Source organism: Plecotus auritus (assembly GCF_963455305.1).
Source record: "Plecotus auritus genome assembly, chromosome: 8".
NCBI lineage: Eukaryota > Metazoa > Chordata > Mammalia > Chiroptera > Vespertilionidae > Plecotus > Plecotus auritus.
In genome coordinates this window covers 82,968,650-82,994,452 of record NC_137782.1, presented here as the reverse complement: position 1 = coordinate 82,994,452, position 25,803 = coordinate 82,968,650, and the positions used below count along the sequence as shown (strand labels likewise).

General features: G+C 38.6%; 1 protein-coding gene across 3 annotated transcripts in view; it reads left to right on the top strand.

Moving 5' to 3' along the window:
- Positions 1 to 25,803, top strand: part of RALGAPA2 (Ral GTPase activating protein catalytic subunit alpha 2) — a gene marked incomplete at its 3' end in the record, with an annotated part of 304,312 nt that overhangs the window by 82,230 nt on the left and 196,279 nt on the right. For 2 of the 3 annotated variants that reach the window (XM_080683050.1, XM_080683049.1), the window contains exons 12-17: positions 347 to 484; positions 4,121 to 4,269; positions 7,826 to 7,937; positions 14,068 to 14,305; positions 18,176 to 18,340; positions 21,936 to 22,076. In XM_080683050.1, the coding sequence (XP_080539176.1) occupies positions 347 to 484; positions 4,121 to 4,269; positions 7,826 to 7,937; positions 14,068 to 14,305; positions 18,176 to 18,340; positions 21,936 to 22,076 (943 nt within the window). The remainder of the gene's footprint in view (positions 1 to 346; positions 485 to 4,120; positions 4,270 to 7,825; positions 7,938 to 14,067; positions 14,306 to 18,175; positions 18,341 to 21,935; positions 22,077 to 25,803) is intronic. The other variant, XM_080683051.1, reaches the window with a different exon arrangement.

Here is a 25,803-nt window from a genome sequence, read left to right as displayed (position 1 = left end):
AGGGGACAATTTGCATATTAGCCTTTTATTATATAGGATTACATAGGATAATTTTGATTTTTTTTACTATTCAGGTCAGAATTAATAGATGAGCAAATGGAATTAATCACATATTTTAAAAGATAAGTGCTCATCCAGTCATTGGATGTTTGTTTCCTTTTTCAACACATAATAACTGACAGGCACTATTTTAGGTGCTGGAGACAGAGTGGTGAACAAAATGGCAACACACACACACACAAACCTTGCCTCCTAGAATCTATTTCCCGTGAATTCTGCTTAATGTAGGAATTAAATATTCAAATATGTACTTCTTCCCCTTCTGTTAACTAATTATTTTTTAAAGACTGCGCCTGAAAGTTCCCGTCATAAGCGATCTTCCAGTTGGGGACGAACATATTCCTTCACGAGTGCGGTGAGCAGAGGGTGTATAGCAGAAGAGGAGAACAAGAGCGTGAAAGCTGGGGCCCAGGCTGTGTTGCAGGTACGCTGCCGGCTGGCCAGTGGCAGAAAGGCTCCCAGTTGAAGTCAATGTGAACATTTGTGTATTGAGATAGCATCCTATAAAGTTTGGTATTTTTAGCCTCTGCCAGTTAACAGCTCTTAAATTCTCATTCTAAGTTTTCTTCCTGATCTGTCACTTTCAATTTATAAATATCTTTTTCTATTCAAAGGAGACGTATGAATGAATTTTACATTTTAAAGAGGGATTACTGTACAGTACATGTGAAATGACTGAGATTTAAATCTTAAAAGTGCCTTCGGGACACATATGGGTAATTAGTTACCTGGACTCTAATTTGCAAGATAAGTGTGGTTGATTATATAATCATCAGTAATACTCCTCTTAAAAATTGTCTGTGTTTATGAAGAATGATGAATAATGCAATAATTTTAATACTTCTCTGAATGGATTTATGAAATAGAACTGATGCCATTTGGAACGTTGAAAAGAACAACTTTGGCTCATTACTTAATTTCCCCAGACCTCAAGGTTTTATCTCAGAAATAGGGATTGAGAAATTACCTCTTGGTCCTATCCAGCTTGAGTTTGTTACGAGTATAAGTGAAAACACAGAGTGCCTCCCCTTCCTCTGCCCCCTGGCACTTCACCCTCTATCCCCTATGCACGTTTACAGCTGCATCCAGTTAGGCCTCCCACACTGAGCACAGGTGTGGCGTTTGGGGATGCCATGGGCAGGGCATTCCGGTTAACCAGTTTTCAGTGGCGCTGTATTGTCATCTGTCTCTTGATAGGATTTCTTATCATGGAATCCTTTTTGTTTACAAGTTAATTAGCAGTTTAATACCTTATCACTAACGAATTTTCTCATTTTTCATTGAAAATCAGCAAATCATTTGAAATGAAATTTTAAAAAATCAAGATGATTTCACTTTAGTAGCTCCAAAGAACTTTGGTACAGCTCATAAATATAACCCATGTCCTCACCAAAGAAGTGCATGCAGGAGTCCCTGCTCTGAGTCCCTTGGTGTCCCCTTCCTCCTGGTGGGTACCAGATTGCCATCGTCAGCCATCCCAGTGTCATCCGGGTTGCAGGTGCCAGTTACCTCTTTGGATTCAGAAGAGTGTTATTTGCTTTCTGAAAGGCTAAGTTACATCTACTTGGCTGAACCAAGAAAATAATTTTCTACTTCCTTATAGCACTAAATATTCTTAAAAAGTTTAGTTTGGATTTAAATGGCTGTTTTTATTCTCATTGTATCCATTACTCTGGCCCTCTGCTTGGTCCATTGGGAAAAAAAAGTGGCCAAATGGAGGTTTGATAAGATAGTACTCTTCTGTAGTTGCTTTTGATAGTCACAATATAGGCATAATTAATTTTTATTTTTACCTTACCAGAAACTAACATGGTCATAAGAAATATTCCTGTAGTTGGCATTTTGATGTGTTTTTTTTTAAAGTGAAATGAAAGACGTATAATACTGGGTAGGGCAAAAGCAGGTTTGCAGTTGCTTGTATGGAAAATAGTACCAATAATTAATAAATAATACAGGAATATACTTTGCATTTTGTGTACTCACAACTATAAACTTGCTTTTGTCCCACCCCACCCCATATATGAAGACCTTTGCATTTTTACTTGGCAATATGCAAAAGTTTCAAATTCAAATCAAGAAGCCAGTACATTGAATGAAAATGATATGGATTAAAACATATCACCTAGGGCAGTGGTTGGCAAACGGCGGCTCGCGAGCTACGTGCGGCTCTTTGGCCCCTTGAGTGTGGCTCTTCCACAAAATACCCGGCCTGGGCGAGTCTATTTTGAAGAAGTGGCGTTAGAAGAAGCTTAAGTTTAAAAAATTTGGCTCTCAAAAGAAAGTTCAATTGTTGTACTGTTGATATTTGGCTCTGTTGACTAATGAGTTTGCCGACCACTGACCTAGAGCATACTTCTTTTCAAAACATTCACTAAAATTGCTTTAGTTTGTGAGTCAAAAGTTCTTTGGTTTCTTTTTTCTTACTTGAAGGCTAGTAAATTCTTTCTCATTACTGTTATCTATTATCAACTGTTACAGTGCTTATTTAGTAATTCTTCCTAGAAAATGGTGTCATCACATCTTTTAAATATTTATTGCAAAAGATAATTTTCGAGACTGTCAACATTTTAGTTCATACACTTGAACTAAAGTATGTTTGAAGTATGTTCATTTCTCAGATCAGTTTTTGCATCTGTTTTAAGATGTAGTGTTAATGGACTTCATCCATGGGTGAGCCAGAGAAGTTCCATTTATTCCCAGAGTTTTTGATTTTGTACTGTTGAAACCTAATATGGAATATAGCTCTAGATATATGGAGCAGATCCATCCTCATTATTGGATTGACAACTCAGAATTTCCTAAATTGAGGGTTCATTAGTGTCATTTGTCTGAATAGTAGCTCATTGTTATTTTATTGTAGTGCCCCTAAGCATAAACTTTCCACATGATAACCTTGGTTAGTGCTTCTCCTAATTTCTGCTGAAATACCTCGAATAGTAGAGGACTGTAAACTTGTATCCTAAAGTTCTGAGGTAGAGCATAGAGTGGTTGGCTGAATATCTAAATTTTTTTTGAAATTTGTTTTTATCTTAAGAACTAGAGGCCTAGTGCACGAATTTGTGCACCATTGGGATCCCTCGGCCTGGCCTGCAGGATCGGGCCGAAACCAGCTCTCCGACATCCCCCAAGGGGTCTCGGATTGTGAGAGAGTGCAGGCCAGGCTGAGGGTCCCCACCGGTGCACAGTTAGGGCCAGGGAGGGACCGCAGGAAGACTCCAGGGTGTGTATAGCCCGTCTCGCTCAGTCCCAATTGGCCGGACCCCAGCAGCAAGCTAACCTCCCTGTCGGAGCGTCTACCCCCTGGTGGTCAGTGCATGTCATAGCGAATGGTTGACCCATCGACTGTCCCCTGGTGGTCAGTGCACATCATAGCGGCCTTAGCATATCATTAGCATATTATGCTTTGATTGGTTGAACAGAGGACTGGACACTTAGCATATTAGGCTTTTATTATATAGAATTCACTTAGGTTTTATATTCTACTGCACAATATAGTTCTTATCGTAAAAATATATGCTCCTGGAAGGTGTGCAATGTCAATCATGTGGCTTTGGCTGTTTCCTGGCATGCCACTGCTACTAGAGGCCAACCCTTGTGTGGTGCTGGCCGCGCTTTCTGTCAGCAAGTTGTTCACGTGCTGGGAGATTCAACAATAACCAGATTGTTCTTTCCAGCCACTTTCTGACCACAGTGTCTCTTCTCCCCTCGCCCACCCCAACATTTCTCACCTAGAGGCAGTGATGCTATCCTATCGTTTTTTCGGAGGGAGGAGATATAAAAAAAAGTTTTCCTGATTTATAAAATTTCTAAAGTCACAACAGTAATATGTAATAGTAATTTTTTTCTAGGAATGGTCTTTCAGGTTTCTCAGTATTTGAGTGATTTTAGGAGATGAATGAAAAAAAGTCCTGAGTATATGTTGGCACTGTATTTTTGCCTTAATTGAAGTAAGTCAAAAGTGATTCATTGGTAAAGTAAAATTGGTATTATTATCTTTAAGCAAAATTTGTTCATATTTATATGTTTAATATTTTCTAAAGTAAATTTTGTCTATTTTAAGGTGTTTTTGACAAATGCTGCGAATGTCTTTTTGCTGGAACCATGTGCTGAAGTCCCCATACTCTTGAAAGAACAAGTTGATGCTTGTAAAGCTGTTTTGATTATTTTTAGGCGCATGATAATGGAGCTTACAATGAATAAGAAGACATGGTAAGTTTATTTCAAATTAATTAGTATTATGAAACAGATAATTCCATTTTACAACATAATAATTAAAGTGTTACAGCCTTCATTTATTATATGGTTTTACAAAGTTAACAATGAGATGACAATCAGTCTTTTGTAACAGTTTCTATGAATTTTGAAGAAGGTAAGTATTCAGTACTTTGATAATTCATTTATTTTAATTATTGGTTTTAAAAATGTTCTTGAATTAAGAGTAAGTGGTCAAATTGCTTTAATGACAGACTTTTCCATTTTAAATTGAATCAAACAGTTTTGTGAAAAAGCAGTATAACTGGGGTATTATAGTATCATTCCTCATAAGCCCAGGACAATTTGTTAATTGCTCCAAAATACTGTTAAGTGACTTTTATTGCTTCAAACTTGAAGTTTTAAATTCATTTGGAAAAACAGTTATTTTAAACTAGAGGCTCAGTGCACGAAATCCATGCACACGGGTAGGTTCCCTAGGCCTGGCTGGCGATCAGGGCCAATTGGGGCCTTCCTTCCCCTTGGCTGCAGGCTGGGGCCTTCCTTCATTCCTTGCTGCACCCTGGTGGTCAGTGCACGTCATAGCGAGCGGTCGAACTCCCAGTTGATCGAACTCCCAAGGAGACAATTTGCATATTAGCTTTTTATTATATAGGATTATTATATAGGGTGATAAATTGTCAGAGTGACTGAAAAAATAGTGCAGCCAATATGCTTATGCTAATTGTTTTCATTTTCACACTTTGTTTTTGTTTGGTATTTTTTGTTTATACTACCCGTAAAGGTTAACAGTGCATTAGGTCTTTTCCAACAATGAATAGGAAGCCATATAAATATATCCAATGTGCTCTTCTCTCACAATGGATATCTTCATAGCACTTCAGCTTCTGAGGTATTCTTAAAGGTTCTCAGCCACAGACCAGAGCACCTCAGTGCCACTTCCTAATCCTTCTCTTCTGTAATGCATCGGAAAGACAGCCTCTCAGTTCAGTCCATCCTTTTCATGTTCCTCTCACCCAGCCACCATCCTGAAGCAGACAGCCTGCCCTTACTGCTCACCTGGCTGTGGTCTCAGTCCACCGAGGCCACTGCAGACCGCACCGGTGGCACACTTCCTTCCTGGAAATCTTGGGGGTCTGTGTTACCAGGCCTGTGTGCTGGATGCCTTTTCCGGACATCCTCAAGTCAGCACAAAGGGTCCTTTGGAAGGAGTTGTCTGCAGGTTGTGAAGCCACCGAAACGAGGCAGGACTGAGCTGGCAGGGGCCCTGGGGCCATTGAGTCCAGCTTTCTTTCTCAGAGGAGGGAAGGGTAAGCCTGGAGGAATTCTGTCCCACAGAAAGTTCACTAATACAGAAACTGCAAGTATCAAAATGATTATTTTAAGATGTAAATTGCACTGTCATTTTCCAAGACTTTTAAACTTAACGCTGCCAAGAAGCAGTTGTTAAAACTGTAAATATTAGAGTGATGGATAATATGATTTAAAAAAAGTTAAATACTGTGTCAGTAATATTGAAAGTGATGAGAAATACTGGTATGCTTTTAACTCCAATATCCATTCCTTGATACCGCAGTTATAGCAATGGTATTTTTAATCTATTTTTCTTTGAAAATTCTATGAATTCAGTATATTACTGTAACAGTAGTATTTTTTATTTTTGATAATCTTCTTTTAAATGAAAATTTTAGGAAATCAAATTAAGCAATTCTTCTCTGTTCCCTAATAATTCAGAAAAATCCAGGTAAAAGTATAAAACAAACTATAGAAATAGATAAAAATACCAAAAATATAGTAGAGAAAGGGATGTGCCTTTTTCCTTAGTATATTTTCTTATGTATTTTAGAACCAGACAATTCCTAAATTCCTTTCCTTCCCGTCCTCTTTCCCCTCCCATCTCTTCCTTTATCCAATAAAGAACAGCTAGCTTCTGCTTGGCGGGTATTGGGTAAACTAGACAGATAATGTCCCTGCCCTAGGGAGGTTTCCACCCTCGTAGACTGAGAGATATGGACACAGAAGCCATTTCAGTGGTAAAAAGTGCTAAAAAGAACAAGGAAGCTGTGCAGGGCAGGGGAGATTTTTCATCAGGTGTCAGGGAGGGCCTTCCCGAGCAGAGCCCTGAAGACAGGAAGAGAGGAACCACGGGGAGGTCCGAGGGAAGAGCATTCCTGGCAGAAGGAACCATAAGTGCCAAGCACAGTATGTTCCAGGCAGGATGAGATGACAGCCAATGTGGTGGAGTGGACAGAGGGAAAGGGAGAGTGGGAGAGGGTGAGGCAGGGGCCAGCCACAGCCAGGTTGCTTGGGGCCTTGCAGACCACAGGAAGGCCACTGGCTTCCTCTCTGTGTGTGAGCAACAGTGTGACACAGGTCTGATTTATGCTTCCAAAAGATCCCTCTGACGGCCATGTGAGAAGAGACAGTGCAGTGGGTGCAGCACAAAGACTGTGGCCATAGATGATGGCGGCTGTTTACACTGGGGCTGTAGCCTGAGAAGGTTAATGAGATTCAGTGTCATGTTAAGAGAAAATACTGTCCCAATATGCAGAAATATGAGAACAGTATAAAGGCACTATGGTTTAGAGATTGCATTGTCTGACCTATACTACATGGCGTTGCTCAGCTCTTGATTTTATCACTAAAGAGCAAGATAAACAAATGGGTAGTGTGTAGGATCTCAAAGGAGAAGTTAAAAGGAACTGAGGTGGTTTCCCTCAGAGAACAAATAGACAGCCCTTACACACAAAAGGTAATGTATTCTCAGATTCCATGGAATTTGGGATAAAAGGTGAGCAGGTAATCTGATGGGAAGAATGTAACAGCTGTAAGAAGGAAATATGCCCTTTCCCCTTTATCGCTGTTATAATTAGCAGTGTTAGTCTGTCTCTTTATTGCTTTATACTCTTCAGAGACCTTTTACATAGAACCCCCTTTCTGCAAGGTACACTGTGACTGAGTTGTGACGATTGCACTGCCTCATTTGTGCCCTGAGCTGCAGACAGGATCTTCCAGGCACAGAGCTCCTCAAAGTGGTCATCGATGACCTTTCCAAACCTTCCTACCTTAAGAGTAGTGTGGAGTTCTGTTATACTATGCAGCTGTTTGCTTACCCCCAAGAATGAAGACCAGAAAGTCAGTTTTATTTCCTATCACAATGAGAGACAGGAAGACCTTATTGGTTAAATAAAATAATGGATGTGAAAATTAAAGGGTGATGCATACGTTCAAATAGGCACAGATGCTCGCTCACTGAGTACCCGCCTCAGTCGGAGAAACAATCTTGTCTCCCTTCTTGTAAGGGGAGAAAGTCAGGCCAGGATGATGCCTGTTTTATCCTGCCTATTGATGTGGGCATAGGAAGCATATTGTTAGACTGCTGAAACCTAAGGTAGCTTATTTTTACAGAAAATGGTATTCATTCCTATTTTTAATACTTTTGAGTAGTACATATTTATCACTATTGCTGAATTCTTAAGAGAATTTCTCGTACCTATAAATTAAAATGCTTTGGAGGTGTGATTAATATGAACTTTTATTTTGGGTGGCCCAGGGAACAGATGTTGCAAATACTGCTCAGGATAACAGAAGCTGTCATGCAGAAGCCAAAGGAAAAACAAATAAAGGACTTGTTTGCCCAGAGCTTGGCAGGGTTACTGTTTAGGGTAAGTCTTTTTTATTAAAACACTTCAAATGCACGAATTGAATCAGATTTTAGAGCAAAGTAGTTTTAATCACTGAGAATTTTAAGAGTAAAATTAAACTAACTTTAAATTTCCAGAAATGTAATTAGAAATTTTCCTTAGTTTTGCCATGAAGGTTGTAATCTGTTCTTTACAATTAAGTTTAGACCTTCCTACCTCTTCGCCATTTACTTTCTTTTTTTTTTTATTTGCTTGAGGTTGGTAGAAATTAGGAAAATACCAAGAGCTGATGGCTCTGGTGGAGGGCTGGGTAGATTTGTAGAGTTAAAGGATGAGCAGAAGCATGGGAATGGGAATAAGGTCAGGGAGCAGTTCAGGCTATAAATAAAAATGTGAGAACCATTGGTGTGTTGGACCATTGTGTTTGAAGCCACAGGACTAGATGGGATCAACTAGGGAGAAAATTGGTATCATAGAAGGAAGAGGGCCAGCTCCATGATTGTGATGGAGAGGAGCCAGCCAAAGATGCTGAGAGAGAGTGGTCAGGGAGCTAAGAGAAACACTAGAGGAGCCCATGTCTGGATGCCTGGAGGACGAGTATTGGGTAAGAGGAGAATGGACAGTTGACCATTGATTTTGATGATATGTAGGTGGTTGAAAATGTTCTAGGAGAACGAGGCCCTCTTGGTGTGGGTGAAGGAGAAATTTGAGAACTGGGCAGTGGAGTAGCAAGTATAGTCAAGGCTTTGCAGAGGTACTGATGTGGAAAGGAGGAGGAAACGAGAGCTAGCTGGAATGGGCAGCATGATTAGAAGGCAGAGTTTAAGGCCATTGGTATTAAAGTATGTTTGCTTGCCCGTGGGGATGGTCCAGTGAGAACAAGATAGACTGGGGGAGAGGGTGGGGCACTGTAGAAGTGAAGTCCTGGATAAGGTGAGGAAGGCTGTTTTGGCCTTAGGTGAGAGCAGAGAGCCAAGGAGATATCTGTTTTTTGCATCTCACATGATAAGAAGAGTCAAGAACATTTAATATCACCCCAAGGGAGAGGGATGAGAAGGCAGAAACAACTGCCTGGAAAATGGAAGTTTTAAAGGTCCTGAGGGCAGTAGCCTATTGTAACTACTAGGAAGCACTAATATTTATGGGATGCATAGAATTTATGAAGCATGTCTGAAAGAAACAGTGTGACTGGGGAATAATGTGACATTCTACACAAAGGCATTAGTACAGTGGATGGGCCTGACTGAGTACTTTAATATGGGAAATGTGGATTATCAGCTGGAAGGGGCAGTTACAGGGGAAGTTAGCTTCTCTCCTCAGTTGATGTGAAAGTGATTTTGGAGGATATATATTAAGAGCATATCTAGAATACAGGTAAGGTATATAAGTGAAGATGATAAAAAAAGAAATTAGTCCTTCATATAAAACAGATGATTCCCATTGTAACATAAGAAAACACAACTGTTCATATTAATTTTTAATAATTTAACATGATTGAATGACCTTGACTTGATGAAAAATGTATGAGGGGGCTACAGAAATAATTGGCACGTACTAGTCACTTGCCTCCTGAGTAGTATAATCACTTGTACTCTGATTGCCTTGCCTAGTTATTGGACACATGAAGTGGTCTACACATCCTTCTGTGAGTGTTACACTTTACTGTGCCCTTGCCTCAAGGGTGTACTAGCCACTTGCTTTGATGTTCTCCTGGAAATACAGACACTCTGTTCACTTTGCTCTGACTTTCCTGGAGCGCCTGCTTATCTGTCAGCACCTTCTTGATCTCTCAGTCCTGATGGGACTGGGGCTGCCAAGTGGCAGGGACTAAAGCCAAGTGCAGGCTGGAGGGTGCTCAGACTCATTCATCACCAGTTGCCTGTCTGTGCATGTGTGCATTGGAACTGAGTGTGAACTTGTCACTGAATTAAGCAAGACTATTGTGGAACTATGTTTTTTTGTTTGTTTGGTTGGTTTTGGTTTGGGAGAGAAAATCCCCCTCATTAATGGAGAAATCTTGTCAGGTCTTACTTGAAGATTAGTTTTGAGTCCACGATTATTAATGATTTTGTTGTTGTTATTATTATTTTGGCAACAGTTAGGTGGATCAAGAAGAATGCTTAAATTATGAACTAAACATAAAATAGTAGTGAGAAGATGAGTTTTGGGGAGTTATATTCTGGGTTCTGATCCCAGCTCTGGCATTTCTGACTGTGTTGCCTTGAGCAAATCACTTCACCTTTCTGAGTTGTCTTCCCTAATCTGTCACAATCAGAAAAGGATTCCTTCCTATCTTGCCAGGTTATCATAAGAATGAGAGCAAATTCATTTGGGATGTATGATTATTTGTTGATTTCCGAAGTGCTTTTGTGAGATCCAAGATGGGAGAAAATGTGAAAAGTCTGGACAGAGCTGCCAGGCAATCAAGTGGGTATCATCTTAGACCCATAGTAAAATTAAAATATGCCATCTAATTATTATTCACTTGGCCATGTAGTCTGTCTACAGTTGCCAGATACTTAATTTTTTTAAAAATTTGAATAAGGAGATTATTAAAAGGGTCAGGAAATTTTAAGTTGCTATTTTCCCTTTATCTTTTTCTAATTTCCTTTTAGTCTTTCTCCCCGCCCCCCTCCCTGTCCATAGATAATTGCGTTGGCCTATTTTCTTCAAATGATAGTTGAGTTTTACTTAGTTTTAAATATTTTCTAAATAATGGTGATTGTCATAAATGATGTTTTAACCTGTTGTCAGTGCTAACTCTGACCTTGTGCTTGAAGCTCTTAAAATATATCAAGAAATTTGGACTATGGTTTTTCTATTTATAGTGTGAGCCATTACTTTACAATTCTGTCATCTAAGTGTGGGAGAAATGTAGAAAGTGGTTGTTTAGGAAATGTGTGTAAGAAAAAGAGTGATTTACGAGAGAAGGTGTTTTTTATACAGTTTATATGCCAAGGTATATTGGATGAAACATGAATTTCAGTGCTAAAGGAACCTTGCAGATTCTTTTTATTTTTAACAAGAAATATGACTCTAGAAAAGCCAAATAAATTGCCTAGGTCACAAACCAAGATAGGGACAGAATCTAGAGACTGGGGCTTTCTTTCCCTTTTCCTGTTCAAAAAGGGTAACCTATTCCAAGGGTACCCTGCCTTCATGTCCAAAGGTGCCACTCGACACCCACTGACTATATTTTATGATTTTGCTCTGTGTGGCAGTGTTCTTGTGAATTATGGTAATGATTCAACAGGTCTGTGTACACATTTGCAAGATTTGCTGAGATGCATTTTATAAGCTACTAGAGGCCTGGTGCATGAATTCATGCACGGGTGGGGTCCCTCGGCCTGGCTGGTGATCAGGGCTGATCGGGCCATTTTGCCTAGTCCCCATCATGGCCGGTGGGCCAGGGGGAGGGACCGTGGGAGGTTGGCTGGCCATGGGAGGTTGGCTTTGGGAGCATACTGACCACCAGGGGACAGCTCCTGCATTGAGCATCCGCCCCCTGGTGGTCAGTGAGTGTCATAGCAACTGATCAACTGGTCGTTTGGTTGACTGGTCATAACGGTTGCTTAGGCTTTTATAGATATAGATAGGAAGTCATTGTTCTGTGTTTGTTTTATAATTAGTCAATTCAGTGAAGCCAGTGCTAGATTCTTGATATAGGGCATCTTATCACACTAAAACATCTGCTTTTAAATCTGTGGCTAGTGCTGTAACCCAATGAGAGGCTGAGTCCTGGTAACATTGCCAGTCTCTACTTTCTCCTCTTACTCTACTTAACATTATATTTTGGATCTACTACTTATGAAATTTTATATATATATATATATATATATATATATATATATATATATATGCACATTTTGGTAATGTGCTCAAACTCCTTTTGAAAATTAGAAGTGTAAAAATGAATAAACAGAAGCTAACATTTTAGTCATAATAAAAATATATAATAAAATTATTTTAATTTTTTATTTTGCATTGTACTTTTTTATCCTTACCTGAGGATATGTTTTTTTAAAAATTGATTTTAGAGAGAGAGTGAAAGAGAGAGAGAGAGAGAGAGAGAAGAGATAGAGAAACATTGATGTTAGAGAGAAACATCGATTGGTTGCCTCCTGTACCTGCCACCACCGGGGATCGAACCTGCAACCCTTTTTGGTGTATGGGACAATGCTCCAACTAACTGAGCCATCCAGCTAGGACTTTTGTATTTTTCTTAACTTAAAGAAAATTATTCATCTTAAAGTCAGATTTTAAGTGAGTTTAAAACCTTGTTTTCAATATACTTAATTTAGTTCAATTTTAACATTTTTACCCCTTTAAAAAGTGTAGTAAACATGAACTAAAACATGGGAAACAGATATATTGCATAAGGGTCACGTTAAATATGATTTTCAAGTGGTCAGATCAGTCCTGCCTGATTATAGACAGTTTTCTAATTCTCAAAATTTCCTATGTGCATGTTAAAGAAGAATTTCTCTTCTAATTAAAAAGCAAATTTACCCCTATTCCATGCACAGCATAACTCCAGATGACAGTGGAGCCTATTTGTGTCTGGATTGGGCAGAAATATTTGTAGGTTGGCACCTTAGCAAGTACATTTAGCTCTGACAACAGGTCAGGGAAATTACACAGACTGGGCATAAGGTTTCCTCTACTAAAATTAGGAAAGCATCTGGGGCTTATCTGAGATGAATGCAGCACTTTCAAAAGAAATACATTTTGATTTGAATTTTAAAGGATGTGGAATATTTTGGCAGAGGTAAGGAATTGGGCGATTTCAACGAAATATCCAGAATACATGCATAATATCTTGTAGGGCTGCTTATCTGACCAGTTGTAATGCTGTGTCAGACTAGAGGAGGGATTCCTAAGGAAAAGGGCAACAAGCTGATGGGGAAATGCAGAGAACTGTGGGAACTGAAGTCCACTGTTGCCTGGGGGTGGGACACTTTGTAGGAAGTGATGTCCAAGCTGAGACCTGAAGAATGAATGGGAGTTAAAGAGGCAAACGGGAGGAAGAGAGGGAAGGGAAAGTATGTGCAAATGCCAGGAGCAGGAGACACCAGGTCGAGGAATTGGGATAATCTCAGTGGAAGAAATGTAATTCTTTTTATTCTTATGCTGTATTACAGGTGCCTGCTGAACATGCAGGTAGAACTATCCAGTAAGCAGATAGATAGGTCAGGAAATTAGCAAAGAGGTCTGGGCTGAACTTGGAGATTCAGAAGTCAGTAGTACACAGATGATAACTAGAGCCATGAGAATGGAGACCAAAACCCAGGCAAAGGTGGAGTGGCATAGGAGGTATAGGAGGGAGACAGCCAAAGCAGTCAGTTGACTGGGAGATGAGCATGTGCAGATGGAGGGAGTGTGGGACATTCTTTCAAGAAATTTGTCTTTGAAAGGGCGATAAGTGGGGCTGTAGCTAGAGAGGAAATCTTTGTTCAAGGGAACTTTTTTTTTTTCTTCAATGAAGAGTTAGAGTATTTTATGTTGATGGAAGAACTGGGGCAGTAGGATGGATTGGAGATAAAGGAGAGGCAGGGTTAATACAAACACAAAGACTCTGAGGAAGAGGTGCAGAGCAGAGGTGGGGACAAGTACAGAAGAGCAGGAGCCCCTCTTCGCTTAGAGCTGGCAGGTGACGGAGAGGCATGGGTCTTGTGGGCACAGGTTTTAGGGCATCTTGCTTAATGGGTTCTGTCTTCTCTGAAGTGTACAGTGAGTTCACCTGCTAAAAATCAGGAAAGAGTTGATGAGCTTGGAGGTTTACATAAGGAAGGGTAGATTTGAAGTGGCCACTGCAGAGAATGATGGAAAGAGCCAACTCGGGAAATAGATTAGCTGTTGTACAGAGAGCTTTGTCTTCTCCCTAGTCTCCCCAGTGATGCAGGACCAGCCACAGACACTGGAATAAGTTTGAATCAGTAGGTTTGTTCATAATGGTAACTAACTTCCCAGTAGCTCAAATCCTGATTACAGTTGATCAAATGAATGTTGAGAAATTAATAGAAAAACAAAATTCAAAAACCTTTTTTATTTAAAATTCATTTTGTTAATAGTAATTTAAGATATTTTGTTAAAAATTGTACCTTTTCCAAATGAAGATAATGAATTCTCTTCATTGCTTGGTTGGTTTTAGACACTCATTGTGGCCTGGATCCGAGCAAACCTCTGTGTGTACGTTTCTCGAGAGCTCTGGGATGACTTTCTTGGTGTGCTGTCCTCCCTCACACAGTGGGAGGAGCTCATAAATGAGTGGGCCAACATCATGGACTCCTTGACAGCAGTGCTTGCAAGAACTGTTTATGGAGTGGAGATGACAAACCTACCTCTGGATAAATTAAGTGAACAAAAGGAAAAGAAACAACGAGGCAAAGGTATTTCCAGTCTTACAGGGTCACACCATGTGTCTGAGACATCAGGGAAGGAGTGTGTCTTTATACATCTAGGCAATTAATGCATGAAATTTCATAATAAACTGAACCAGCCACATAGACATTATCTTTAATGGTGGCAGTAGATTGTGTCTCATAGCATTCTGTCCCCTTAATGAGGATGATGCATTTATGAAGAGGCTGTGGAAGAAGAAGGAAGACAAAGAGGAGTAGTAGTAAACACCATAATGATGGCTAGTGCTTTGTACATATTCCTTCTCTTCACCCTCATGATCCCCTATGAAGTAGATACTACTATCCCCACATCATGGACAAAGAAACTGAAGACCAAGTCCAGTGATGGACTCATTCAAGATCACATAGCTAAGAAGTGGTAAAGCCAGAAATCAAAGCCAAGCCAATCCAACTCAAAATGCCACAGCAGATGGGAGTCATTTTGGCTTTGATGTGTTTTGGAGTAAATGCTGTTTTGATAACCTAGAATCAGATCAAGGTGAAAAACATCAGTGGTGGTTTCTTTGAGTATGACAGTTTGGCAGTCCCTGTCTTTAGTCCTTCGATTAATTCACTTGCACTCCAACTTATTATGTAAAGATTTTGAGGCATCTCTTAGAAATACATGCAGTGTAAAAGATAAAATATGTAAGGGCATTGGGGCAAAATGAACAGGTATGGAACCACAGGCCTGGTTCAAATTCCAAAATGCATGCCAGATAGCCTTACGTGCTTTCCAGGGAGGTGGGAAGAGGGCAGCCTCAGATTTGACTCTGATCTTCACAGGGTTACACCAGAGAATCACAGAGTGCAAAAGATAAAAACAGTCCACTTGCTTAGGTGATGTGTAGCTTTTCCTGGTCCTAAGACCTGGGAGGACTTCCTCCTCCAAAAACTGATAAATGGGACATTGCTTTTCATGGTACACTACAACCTCAACATAGCTTTAATATGGACTGTGTTAGTTAGCTTTTGCTGTGTGACAAAACACCCCAAAACATAGTGCCTTAAAATAAGAGCTGTTTATTTAGATTATGATTTTATATGTTGGCAATTTTAGACTTAGTTGGACAGTTCTCTGACAAAAAATAGGTATAATTTTGATTGCTTTACAAAATAATAATAGTTATTAACTACCCTTTTGCTCCAAAGTGACTTCTTAAAAAATCAGGTGCTTATGCTTGTATATAAGGATTTCTAGTACTAAGAATTAACCAGTCAGATGCAACCTTATTATGCAACGTGACCAATAAGGTGCAACTCTATTATATGACCTATATATTTATGGTTTAAGACTTGGCATTCACACCTGACAGCTATTGTTATGTTGGCTGTTGTCATTTTTTTATTTGACAGTCTAAGAGAAAAGAGGTAAGCCCCCTGACTAAATAGTCAGGTATTGCATGTTTTAAAAATTCTTGCAGCACACTGTTTGAAAATTGCTGAGCTAGACTGTGAAATCGTCAGCTAAGCAGCTCTACTTTTGGGGTTGGCTAGCTGTTAGCTGGGGCAAGAGGGATGCCTGAGCAATAGGTGCATTTAAAATATCTGCTTGCTCAGTTTTGCTACCAAAGTCAGTCACATGATGAACCCCAATAGTCAATGTGGGAGAGGACAAAAGAGAATGTGCATACTGGAGATGTGAATGAATTACAATGATTAATTAACCATAGGGAGTCATTAACATGGCTGATTCTTACAATATCTTCATTGCAGTCTGTGAGTGGCTTGCCAAAGCATCAATTACTAAAAGCAAGGTAGTAACAAGCAAAAATAAAGTCGTTTAAGCATGTGGTATTCCAGTGGGACAGTTTTATTTTAGTTTAGATTTAGATTGTCTAATGATTTTGTAACATTTTAGCAGCAGATCCCTTTTTCTCCCCATTTGAAGCTATCCAAAGCCCTTCCTAAAAAATACATTAGGCTGGAGAATTGGGATTGAAGTGGGGTCAGGGAGCCAAGAAGTTGTGCCCTTGGCCTCTGTCTTGTGCTCGGTGGCAGCTCTGAGGGCCTCTGTTTAAACCCAGGCCTGAGGACCAGGATGCTTCTAGCAGGAGCTTGGCCTCTAAAACTTTGGTTCTCAGCCCAGAAGAGAGTCTTTCTGACCAGAGGTGCCTTTCAGGATGGAGGGAGTTGCTGAGACAGGAGGTAAGGAATTTCTCAAACTAAGTACATTCCCTGCCTCCTGAAATGCTTGTCATCTACCCTCCCCCTCAGCACCCAAAATACTCTTTTTCCCCCACTGTGTGAACAAAGAGAGTCATGGGAAAAGATGGGCTTGTCTTAGGAAGATAAACAACTTCAAAAACACTATTTTAGGGATGATACAGAAGAAATTTTTTTAACTACCATGGAGCATTCTTCTGATTTATTTATTATATTGCTTTATTCTAAAAACAGATTTAAACATTCATTATAGAAATAGCAGCCTTGGAAGCACTGGACTTGTGGAAATAAAATACACTCTTAGAGTAAACTGTGTGTGAAAACAAGCCACAGGTGGCAGCCACCAGCCCCATTATATCTGTGCCGAAATCTCAGTGTCTCATTCTCTTTTCTCGTGTATTTCTTTTGGATTCTTGACCACTCATTTGAAATAGTTGACCAGAGCAATATGAGAGGAAAGAAGAGAACTTGAATCACAGAGCTGTAATATTTTATTGTTTTGGAGCTTCACTAAAATAAGATTTTGTATTTGTAGACTTTAATTTTCCATGCTAATTTGGTTGTCTGTAATTAGAGAATATAGGCATAACTTTCCCTTGTGGATGTGGAGAGGTTGGTGCCTACAGGATGGAGTATTATACAAATTAGGATCTCTGATTTTTTGATTTATGAAAATAGTTTTTGGAGCAGTGGTATAACTTCATTTAGCATTATTCTTATATTGAGGAAGGTTTATTAATATTTTTTTTGTATATTGGAATGAGTACTATGAAGATATGTTAATTTTCATGAGACTGTTGGAGATTCTTGAAAAATACTTTGGCACTAGGAATTTTTAGATTACTGATACATGAATAACTTCCTAAATTGTAGTATCAGGAAATGGTACCTAATTTGCAACAAGAGAAACTGCTGATCTTCTATCAAATAATAAAAGGCTAATATGCAAATCGACCAAATGGCAGAATGACAGGTCGCTGTGACACCCACTGACCACCAGGGGGCAGACACTCAATTCAGAGCTGGGCTCATGGCTGGTGAGCACAACAGTGATGGCAGGAGCCTCTCCTGCCTCCACGGCAGTGCTAAGGATGTCTGGGGAGCAGGCCAAAGCCATCAGTTGGACATCCCCCGAGGACTCCTGGACTGTGAAGGGACATAGACCAGGCTGAGGGACAACCTCCCCCCACCCCAAGTGCACGAATCTCGTGCACCAGGCCTCTAGTATATATAAAAGCCTAAGTGACCAGCCTACTGTCCCATAGCTATGACACACACTAACCACAAGGGGGCAGATGCTCAATGCAGGAGCGGAAACCACAGGCATGGAAACATGGAACAGACTGATGAATCTCACAGGGAAGGGGGGGAGAGGGGAGGGGGGGAAGAGATTAATCAGAGATCTTATATGCATACTAAAGACACAGTGCATAGATTCGTGCACCGGTGGGGTCCCTCAGACTGGCCTGTGGGGATTGGGTCGAAACTGGCTCTCTGACATCCCCCGAGGGGTCCCAGATTGCGAGAGGTTGCAGGTCAGGCTGAGGGACCCCACCGGTGCACGAATCCATGCACCGGGCCTCTAGTTATATATATAAGTGTAGGTCTGAAATTTGCTGAGCAACATAGGCTTGAAATGAATAATAATGAATTCAGCCTTTAGATTCTTTTTCTTGTCTTATCCTTTATCAGGCTGCGTTCTAGATTCTCAGAAAGGAACCACTGTGGGGAGATCCTTTTCTCTCAGCTGGCGGAGCCACCCAGATGTGACCGAGCCAATGAGATTTAGGAGTGCCACCACATCTGGGGCACCAGGAGTTGAGAAAGCAAGAAATACCGTTCGCCAAAAAGCAACTGGTAAACATTTATTTAAGTATTTCCCAAATAGTTGCTATCTAAAATGGATTTATAGGAATAAAATGTTGTAAAAGTTGTAAAATTCTACTCAGAAGTTAAGAGCTAGACCTTTCGTTAAATTAGATTTCTCTGTATCTTTTTAACTTTCTGTTCTGGCTGCTTTCAAAACACAATTTGTCATATTTATTTTGAAATCCTTCATTGTGAAAAGGATTTAATATTGAGTGAGATGTTAATTTTGAGTGAAATATTTGTGCAAAAGAAATAAAATAGATATTTTTTTGAACTTTGAGGAAATAGAGTCTTAGTAATCACACAACTAATTGCATTATTGTTGTTGAATATGTGACTCTTGAGAGAGTATGGAAACTTGTTCCAGCAACAATAATAATGTACTTAGTTTTCAGGACTGGATGAAGACATTTAAAGTTCTTGTATTTTTGGAAATTTGAGTTTTACATTCCTATAGATGTTGTACTTAACAGCCAGTTAGAATGAACAAGAACTTTACCAAGAACCCCAATTAATCCGACTGCTTTGCTATACTTTACTCTTAAAACAAGAAGAGAAATCTTCAGAAAGTAAGCTTATATCCAGTATTTAATAAGAACAAATAAAATACCCACTCCCCCGTGACTTTGTAACTTAAGTTTAAAACAAATTTATCTGAGTTTCCTCTAGTTTTTCACATCCATACCCATAATACCATACAATTGTAAGACACGTTGATTGCAGAAAGTTACAATATCCCCCAGTCATAAATCAAAGATTTATTTACACTCAAATAATTTTCAGTGCTTAGTAAATAAAGGTTTAATACAGATGACCTAAAAACCTGTTGGAGTTTTATGAAAATATACCTTAACTCTAACTGGGTCATACTTTTATGCTGTAGCATTTGTTGGTAATTATCTCCTTCTTTATATTCACCTCTTATTCAACGCCTTTCTCTTTTCCTTTGTCCTCTCTTGTGAGGAGAGTTCCTATTCCTGGTAACAGGCAACTTTTAGGGAGGCCTAGTCACTGCTACTGCTTTCTTTTCTCATCTCACCTCCTTAAACTCCATCACTGGATCTTTAAAAGAAAGGGATAGAAGTACAAGTTTATGACAAAGGTGGCATCATGCCTGCCTGAGCTGCCCAGAACTCCTGCAGTCCCTTACAACCCTTGAATTCTATGATAATAAAAGTGATCATTCAAAACACTTTTTAAAACTTTAGTCTCACATTTTTATAAGCAGTAAATTATTGAACATTGCATGTTTCTTATGTGACTACTTGATCAAAACACAGCTGTAGAAGAGATTGCATCATAGTTTTTCAATAGATATTTTAGACCAACAATATGGTAGAGGCAACGGTACATTTTAGAAAATCCTCATCACATTTATGCCAGTGAGAATCTGTTTATCGGTATCCTCGGGTGTCTGAAAAACCATGGTATTGCAAAAATAAGAACTTTTACAAAAGCATATAAAGGTATTTGCAGAGTACGTCACGTAAAAACTGTAAACCTGGCCTCTGTGGGGTTAATTAAATTAAAAACACTCAAAACCATAACCTGTAAGAGATAGTGAAGATGAGAACTGTTGAGTTGGATGTAGCTATAATCTTTATGTATTTTACATATGAATTTCCTATTTTATGTTAAATTTTTAAAAATTAAAAATTATGAAATTGTAAATCTTTTTGTTGCCTATGAAAGCAGTGGTCTTTGGAGATTTTATTATATCATGCTATTTTACAAAATTAATCTACATAGTCTAAGTATTAGTGGTTTTATGCATTCCTATTATTTTTACATTGTGTAATAATTCAACTTTTTATATTTTAAAAAGGCCCGGAATATTTTTATGGTAGATTTTGACTTGCGTAGAGTCCACCTTTTAATGAGAGAATAGTAAGCAGCTCTTGAGGTTAGTTTTTGCTGCTTTAAGCATTGAGATATTTATGTGGAAGACACACTTGACAGTGATTTTTTTTCCCCATTCTCAGTAAGAGATTAATTGAAGATTATTATGTTATGATTTTCCCCACAGACTACTATAAGTTTGAGAAAATGTCAGTGACGGTGGCAGGAAGGAACTATAAAATGAGGAATTGCAGAGTAGGGAAGTGGCAGTTTAACAGAGATTGCACTAGTTTGCAAGGTAAAAAGACTAGGAGGGAGAACCTTACAGAATTATACAGTAAAAAAAAATAATTATAAAGTAAAACTTTGTTACTGAGTGTGAATAATGCTAAAATTTTAGATGTTTAAAATGAGTGATTAAAGCAAGTCAATTTCTACACAAAATAATTTTTCTATATTTTATTATTTTTGAGGTATTTAAGTGATCAGTTTTGGGAAAATGCCAATCATTTGATTTATAAGAGGAAAACTTTTTAAAACAACACTCAAATAAATTTGTCTCTGACATTGAGAGATGAACAGATCTTTTAGGAAATTTCACGTCACTCAGTTTGATGTTTACATGGAAGTCGTTTTCACTTAAATATTATTTTACACATTTGTGAATTAAACTTTAATTGCATTGCAGGCAATCCTTTAGAACTGAGAATTCTGATAGCCATGGGATAGGGGGAAAGACAGCAAAGTGTAAAGTTTGTCTCACTTTTTGCATGTGTGTCACTATCGTTTGTAGTTCTGTTTCATTAATGTTAAAATCATGCAAAGATAGCAAAATAGCAGGTAAGTCTTTATATTTTGTTTTAAGGATAAACTGATTTTACTGATGGTGGTTTCATATATATATATATATATATATATATATATGCATATATATATATATATGTATATATATATATGAGGCATATTCTCTTCCTGTGTCCATCTGTTTTCTCAAATTTGAATAGCAACATATAGAAAACATAAGAACACCATACAGTCCGTAATAGGAAATTATAGATTTAAGAAGCATGACGTGTTGTAAAAGGATGGGTTTCATGGAGATTTTTCTATTTTTCCATTTATCAAATCTTTTAATTTTCAACTTGACTTTTATGTGTTCTTAAGCTATTAGGGTATTTAATTTAGTAAATGATTCGCTTTTGAATACAGTCAGCTCTCAGTGAAGCAGTTTTTGAATTATGTATTATTTATAGGATACTTTTAAGCTTAGGCTAGATTTTCCCTCTCACTGTGGTTTTTTGTTTGTGTTCTTTAGGAAGGGAAAATTGATTATAATGTCTGCCCAATTAAATAAACAACCAAATGTGAATCTGATACATAGCAGAAAACAAGGATAGACTAAACATATAAAGCATTCTAAAATAAGATTGGTTATTTGTGAACTCTCCATTCTCCCATGTCATCAGAATGACTGAACGTCCTTTGTACTGACTGCCTTTCAAGTTTAAAGTGATCTCCTTTAAATACAGGGTGGGGCAAAAGTAGGTCTGCAGTTGTTCCTATGGAAAATAGTACAACAATTAATAATACTATAAGAATAAACTGTTTCGCATACTCACAACTGTAAACATACTTTTGCCCCCCTCTCTATTTAAAGAGAGCCCAGAAAAATGATGATAATAAGAAAGAAGTGAAAGATTCTGATGTTCTTCTGACATAATTATTACTTTATCTTTCCTGGAAGCTAAGAGAAGCCAGTCTATCAGCAACTGTGTCCAACTTTCTGAGGCTTTGCCTGCCACTAAAAGCGTCCCGCTCCTCCTTCACACCGTGAGCGCTCTCTTACCTGGTCTCTCTTACTCCTCTTGCTCTCACAGGCTGTCAGGTACTGTAATGCTTTCTCATGTGTCTGTCAGTGTTCTGGGCGTCTCCTGCTTGCCTCCAGGCCTTGGTTCCTTTGTTAATATCCCCATATCACGTATGTGCGCCTGGGCATTACACTTTGTGCTTATTTTCAATGAATATTAATAGTTCTTTATATGTAGTTAAATGTTTAGTAGCAATTAATAATCAAGAAAATTTCTGTAGCACTACTGTTCTTTGCATTGCTAGTTAAGAAGAATAAGAGGATTGTTTTGGCCCCTAGTTTTTTTGTTTATTAGTCTTGTAATAAAACAGAGGTGTTCTGTTTTTTTATTTTTTAAATATATATTTTTATTTATTTCAAAGAGGTGCGGGGAGAGAGAGAGAGATAGAAACATCAATGATGGAGAGAGGATCATTGATCAGTTGCCTCCTGCACGCCCCACACTAGGGATCGAGCCCGCTACCTGGGCATGTGCCCTTAACTGGGAATTGAACCCTGGACCCTTCAGTCCATAGGCTGATGCTCTGTCCACTAAGCCAACCCTGCCAGGGCTGGCCTGTCATTTTTAATGGAGAGAAACAGTAATGCCTCCCTCAGCATACCTTCTACACAGTGCCTAGAAAATGGAAGGAGATTTTCTTGAAATTTTATAAAACATTTGAGCATGTCAATGTTAGAAAAATTATACAGGCAAGACTTCCTTGGAGTTAATATATCATAATCACATATAAAGTAATGATCAGTTTATTGGGATTCATACTGAGTATTAAGATTTGAGCAAAAAAACAACAGTGCTAAAAAGTGATAATTTTTCAAACAAAGGAAAATTGTTCCTGGACTTTAGCCAATTAAAATTGAGTTTAGCTGCATGTGGTTTACACACTGTGTGTTTTCTGGTTTACTAAAACATTATAGATTTGGGGCATAACAAAAGGATTTACTTAGCTTTACAGTCTAAGTCTACCTCTTTTTTTCAATGTTTCTAAGATGAACTGAGTCTTCTTGCTAAAGAGGGAAATATTTCCATGTTCTTTTTTATTTTCAGAAAGTTGGCCTTATACATTAATATTTATTTAATACTAGAGGCCCGAAGAACGGAATTCGTGCAAGGATAGCCTTCGCAGCCCCAGCTGCCTCAGCCCTCACAGCTCCAGCTGCCTCATGGCCCCGCAACCCTGCCCCCCACCCACTGGTCATTCCAGAAGGTCATTCCGGAAGGTCGTTCTGCCGTCTGATCTAATTAGCATATTAGCTCTTTATTATATAGGATTGGTTATGGCCTAATTGTGGCTTTCTATAGCACTAAATCATGTCATACTGTGGCTTAGCAATGCATAATTAAAGCTTAATTCCCCTGATGAGTATGTAAAATATCATATTATTTAATTTATAGAATATGAGAGCAGAAGATAGTTTGATTGAGAATAAGGACTATGGTTCTTAGAAAAGTCTTTTTCTCTAGTAAATACCTGAGGTGAAAGACATTAAAATAGTACCTGGGAAGATGGGCACTGGTCATTTAAGTTAATGTACATTAGCTGCTTGATAACTTGGTTTTCAAAAAAAATACTACTACCTAGAGTTGATTACTGAAGTATTTAAAATAGTTTTGCTTTCCATTTGGCTGATATACACCCAAAAGAAAATTTTTTCATGGTTTAAAGTTTTCTTTTTTCACAATCCATTTTTCTCCCCATATTATTTCATTTAAGTTTTCACAAGTTTGTCTGGAATATATTCTCAGAAGAAATCTCTTCCTTTTATATCATTTTGGAGACATTTCTCTCATTCAGTATTACATTTTAGTTTACTCAGATTCTTGATTCCCATATATACGTACACTGTTCCAACAGACGTTAAATATGACTTAGAGCAGCGGTTCTCAACTGGGGGTGATTTTGCCCCCAGGAACATTAGGCCTACAGATGTTTTTGATTGTCACAACTGGAGCAGTGCCACTGACATCCAGTGGGTGGGAGCCAGGGATGCTGCTAAACATTTACAATGCACAGGACAACCCCCACACAAAGAACTATCTGACCCGAAATATCAGTAGTGCTGAGGTTGAGAGACCCTGATTTAAAGTGAAATGAAGTGGGCCATTGGCCGGTGTGTGTTTCCCTGCCTTTGGCACTCTTATTCCTGTTTTTATGGCGCAAAGGGTAAAGAGACTTTGCAGTATAGTGACTTTGAGAACAATCTGCTGTGTGTTCTGTTTAGTCTGACTACAACAGTGAGTTCCTCCTTAGTCTGATGCCATTTGTTCTTCACTATTAAAATGATGCCATTGTCCTTTTTTTTTTTTTAACAATTTTCATTTATTTTTGTGTGTGAAATGGTTATTACCAAGTCTATATAAGCTTAGGATGCCACTTAAAAGAAGTGTTTTCATGAAAGCCTTCAGAGCTCAGTTGTATGTCCTATATCAGGGAGTAGCACTGAATTTGGCATAAGACTTATGACCTTATTTACAGCTTCCAAGAAATCCTCTCAGTAGCTATTTTTTGCCATGCTCTGATGGCAAACGTACCAGCTTCTGTGCAGACACTTCTAATCTCAGCACCAGTGCTATTTGGACACAGTCACACTAATAATTCAAATCTGATACCTCTTTCAACACTCATTTAATGTGCATAAATCTTAAAAATTATCAGGTAAGCTAAATTCACAGGTATCTAAAGATATCATTAGATATCTTCCTATCTATTCTCCTTGGTCACATCAGTGCTGGATTCAAAGTGTCAGGTCTCTTAGTGGAAAATAAACTATTTATTTTCTTATTTAATTTATTGGGGTGAGATTGGTCAACATCATATAGGTTTCAGGAGTGGGTTTCTATGTTACAAGATCTGTAATGCACAGTGTACCCACCACCCAAAGTCAAATTTCTCCTGTCACCATATATTAGGACCCCCTTCTCCTCCCATCCCCTTCCCTCTGCCAACCACCACACTGCTGCTTCTGTTCACGAGTTTCAGTTTTATATCCTACATATGAGTGAAATCATATGGTTCTTAGCTTTTTCAACTTATTTCAGTTAGCATAGTATTCTCAAGGTCCATCCATGTTGTTGCAAATGGCAGTATCTCATCCATTCCTTTGGGTGAGTAGTATTCCATTGTGTATATGTACCACATCATCTTTATCCAGCCCTCTATCGCAGGGCACTTTGGTTGTTTCCAGGTCTTGGCTACTGTGAATAATGCTGCAGTGAACATGGGGGTGCATATATCTTTGCGAATACATGATTTGTTGTTTTTCGGGTATACACCCTGGGTCTTATGATAGCTCTATTCTTAATTTTTTGAGGAATCGCTAGACTGCTTTTCATAGTGGTTATACAGTCTACATTCCCACCAACAGTTAATGAGGTTCCCCTTTTTCCACAATATCTCCAACACTTATTATTGCTTGTCTTGTTGATAATGGACACTCTAACAGGTGTGAGGTAGTATTATTAAAAGAGATTGAAAAAGACACAACAAAATAGAAAAAACATCCCGTGTTCATGGATTGGAAAAATCAACACAGTTAAAATGGCCATATTACCATTTTAACGCAATCCCCATCAAAATCTCAACGTCATTTTTTAAAGAAATAGAATGAGAAATCATTAGATTTGTATGGAACCACAAAAGACCCCAAATAGCCAAAGCCATCCTGAGAAAAAAGAACAAAGCTGGAAGTATCATACTATCTAACTTCAAATTATATATACTACAGAGCTACGATAATCAAAAAATCA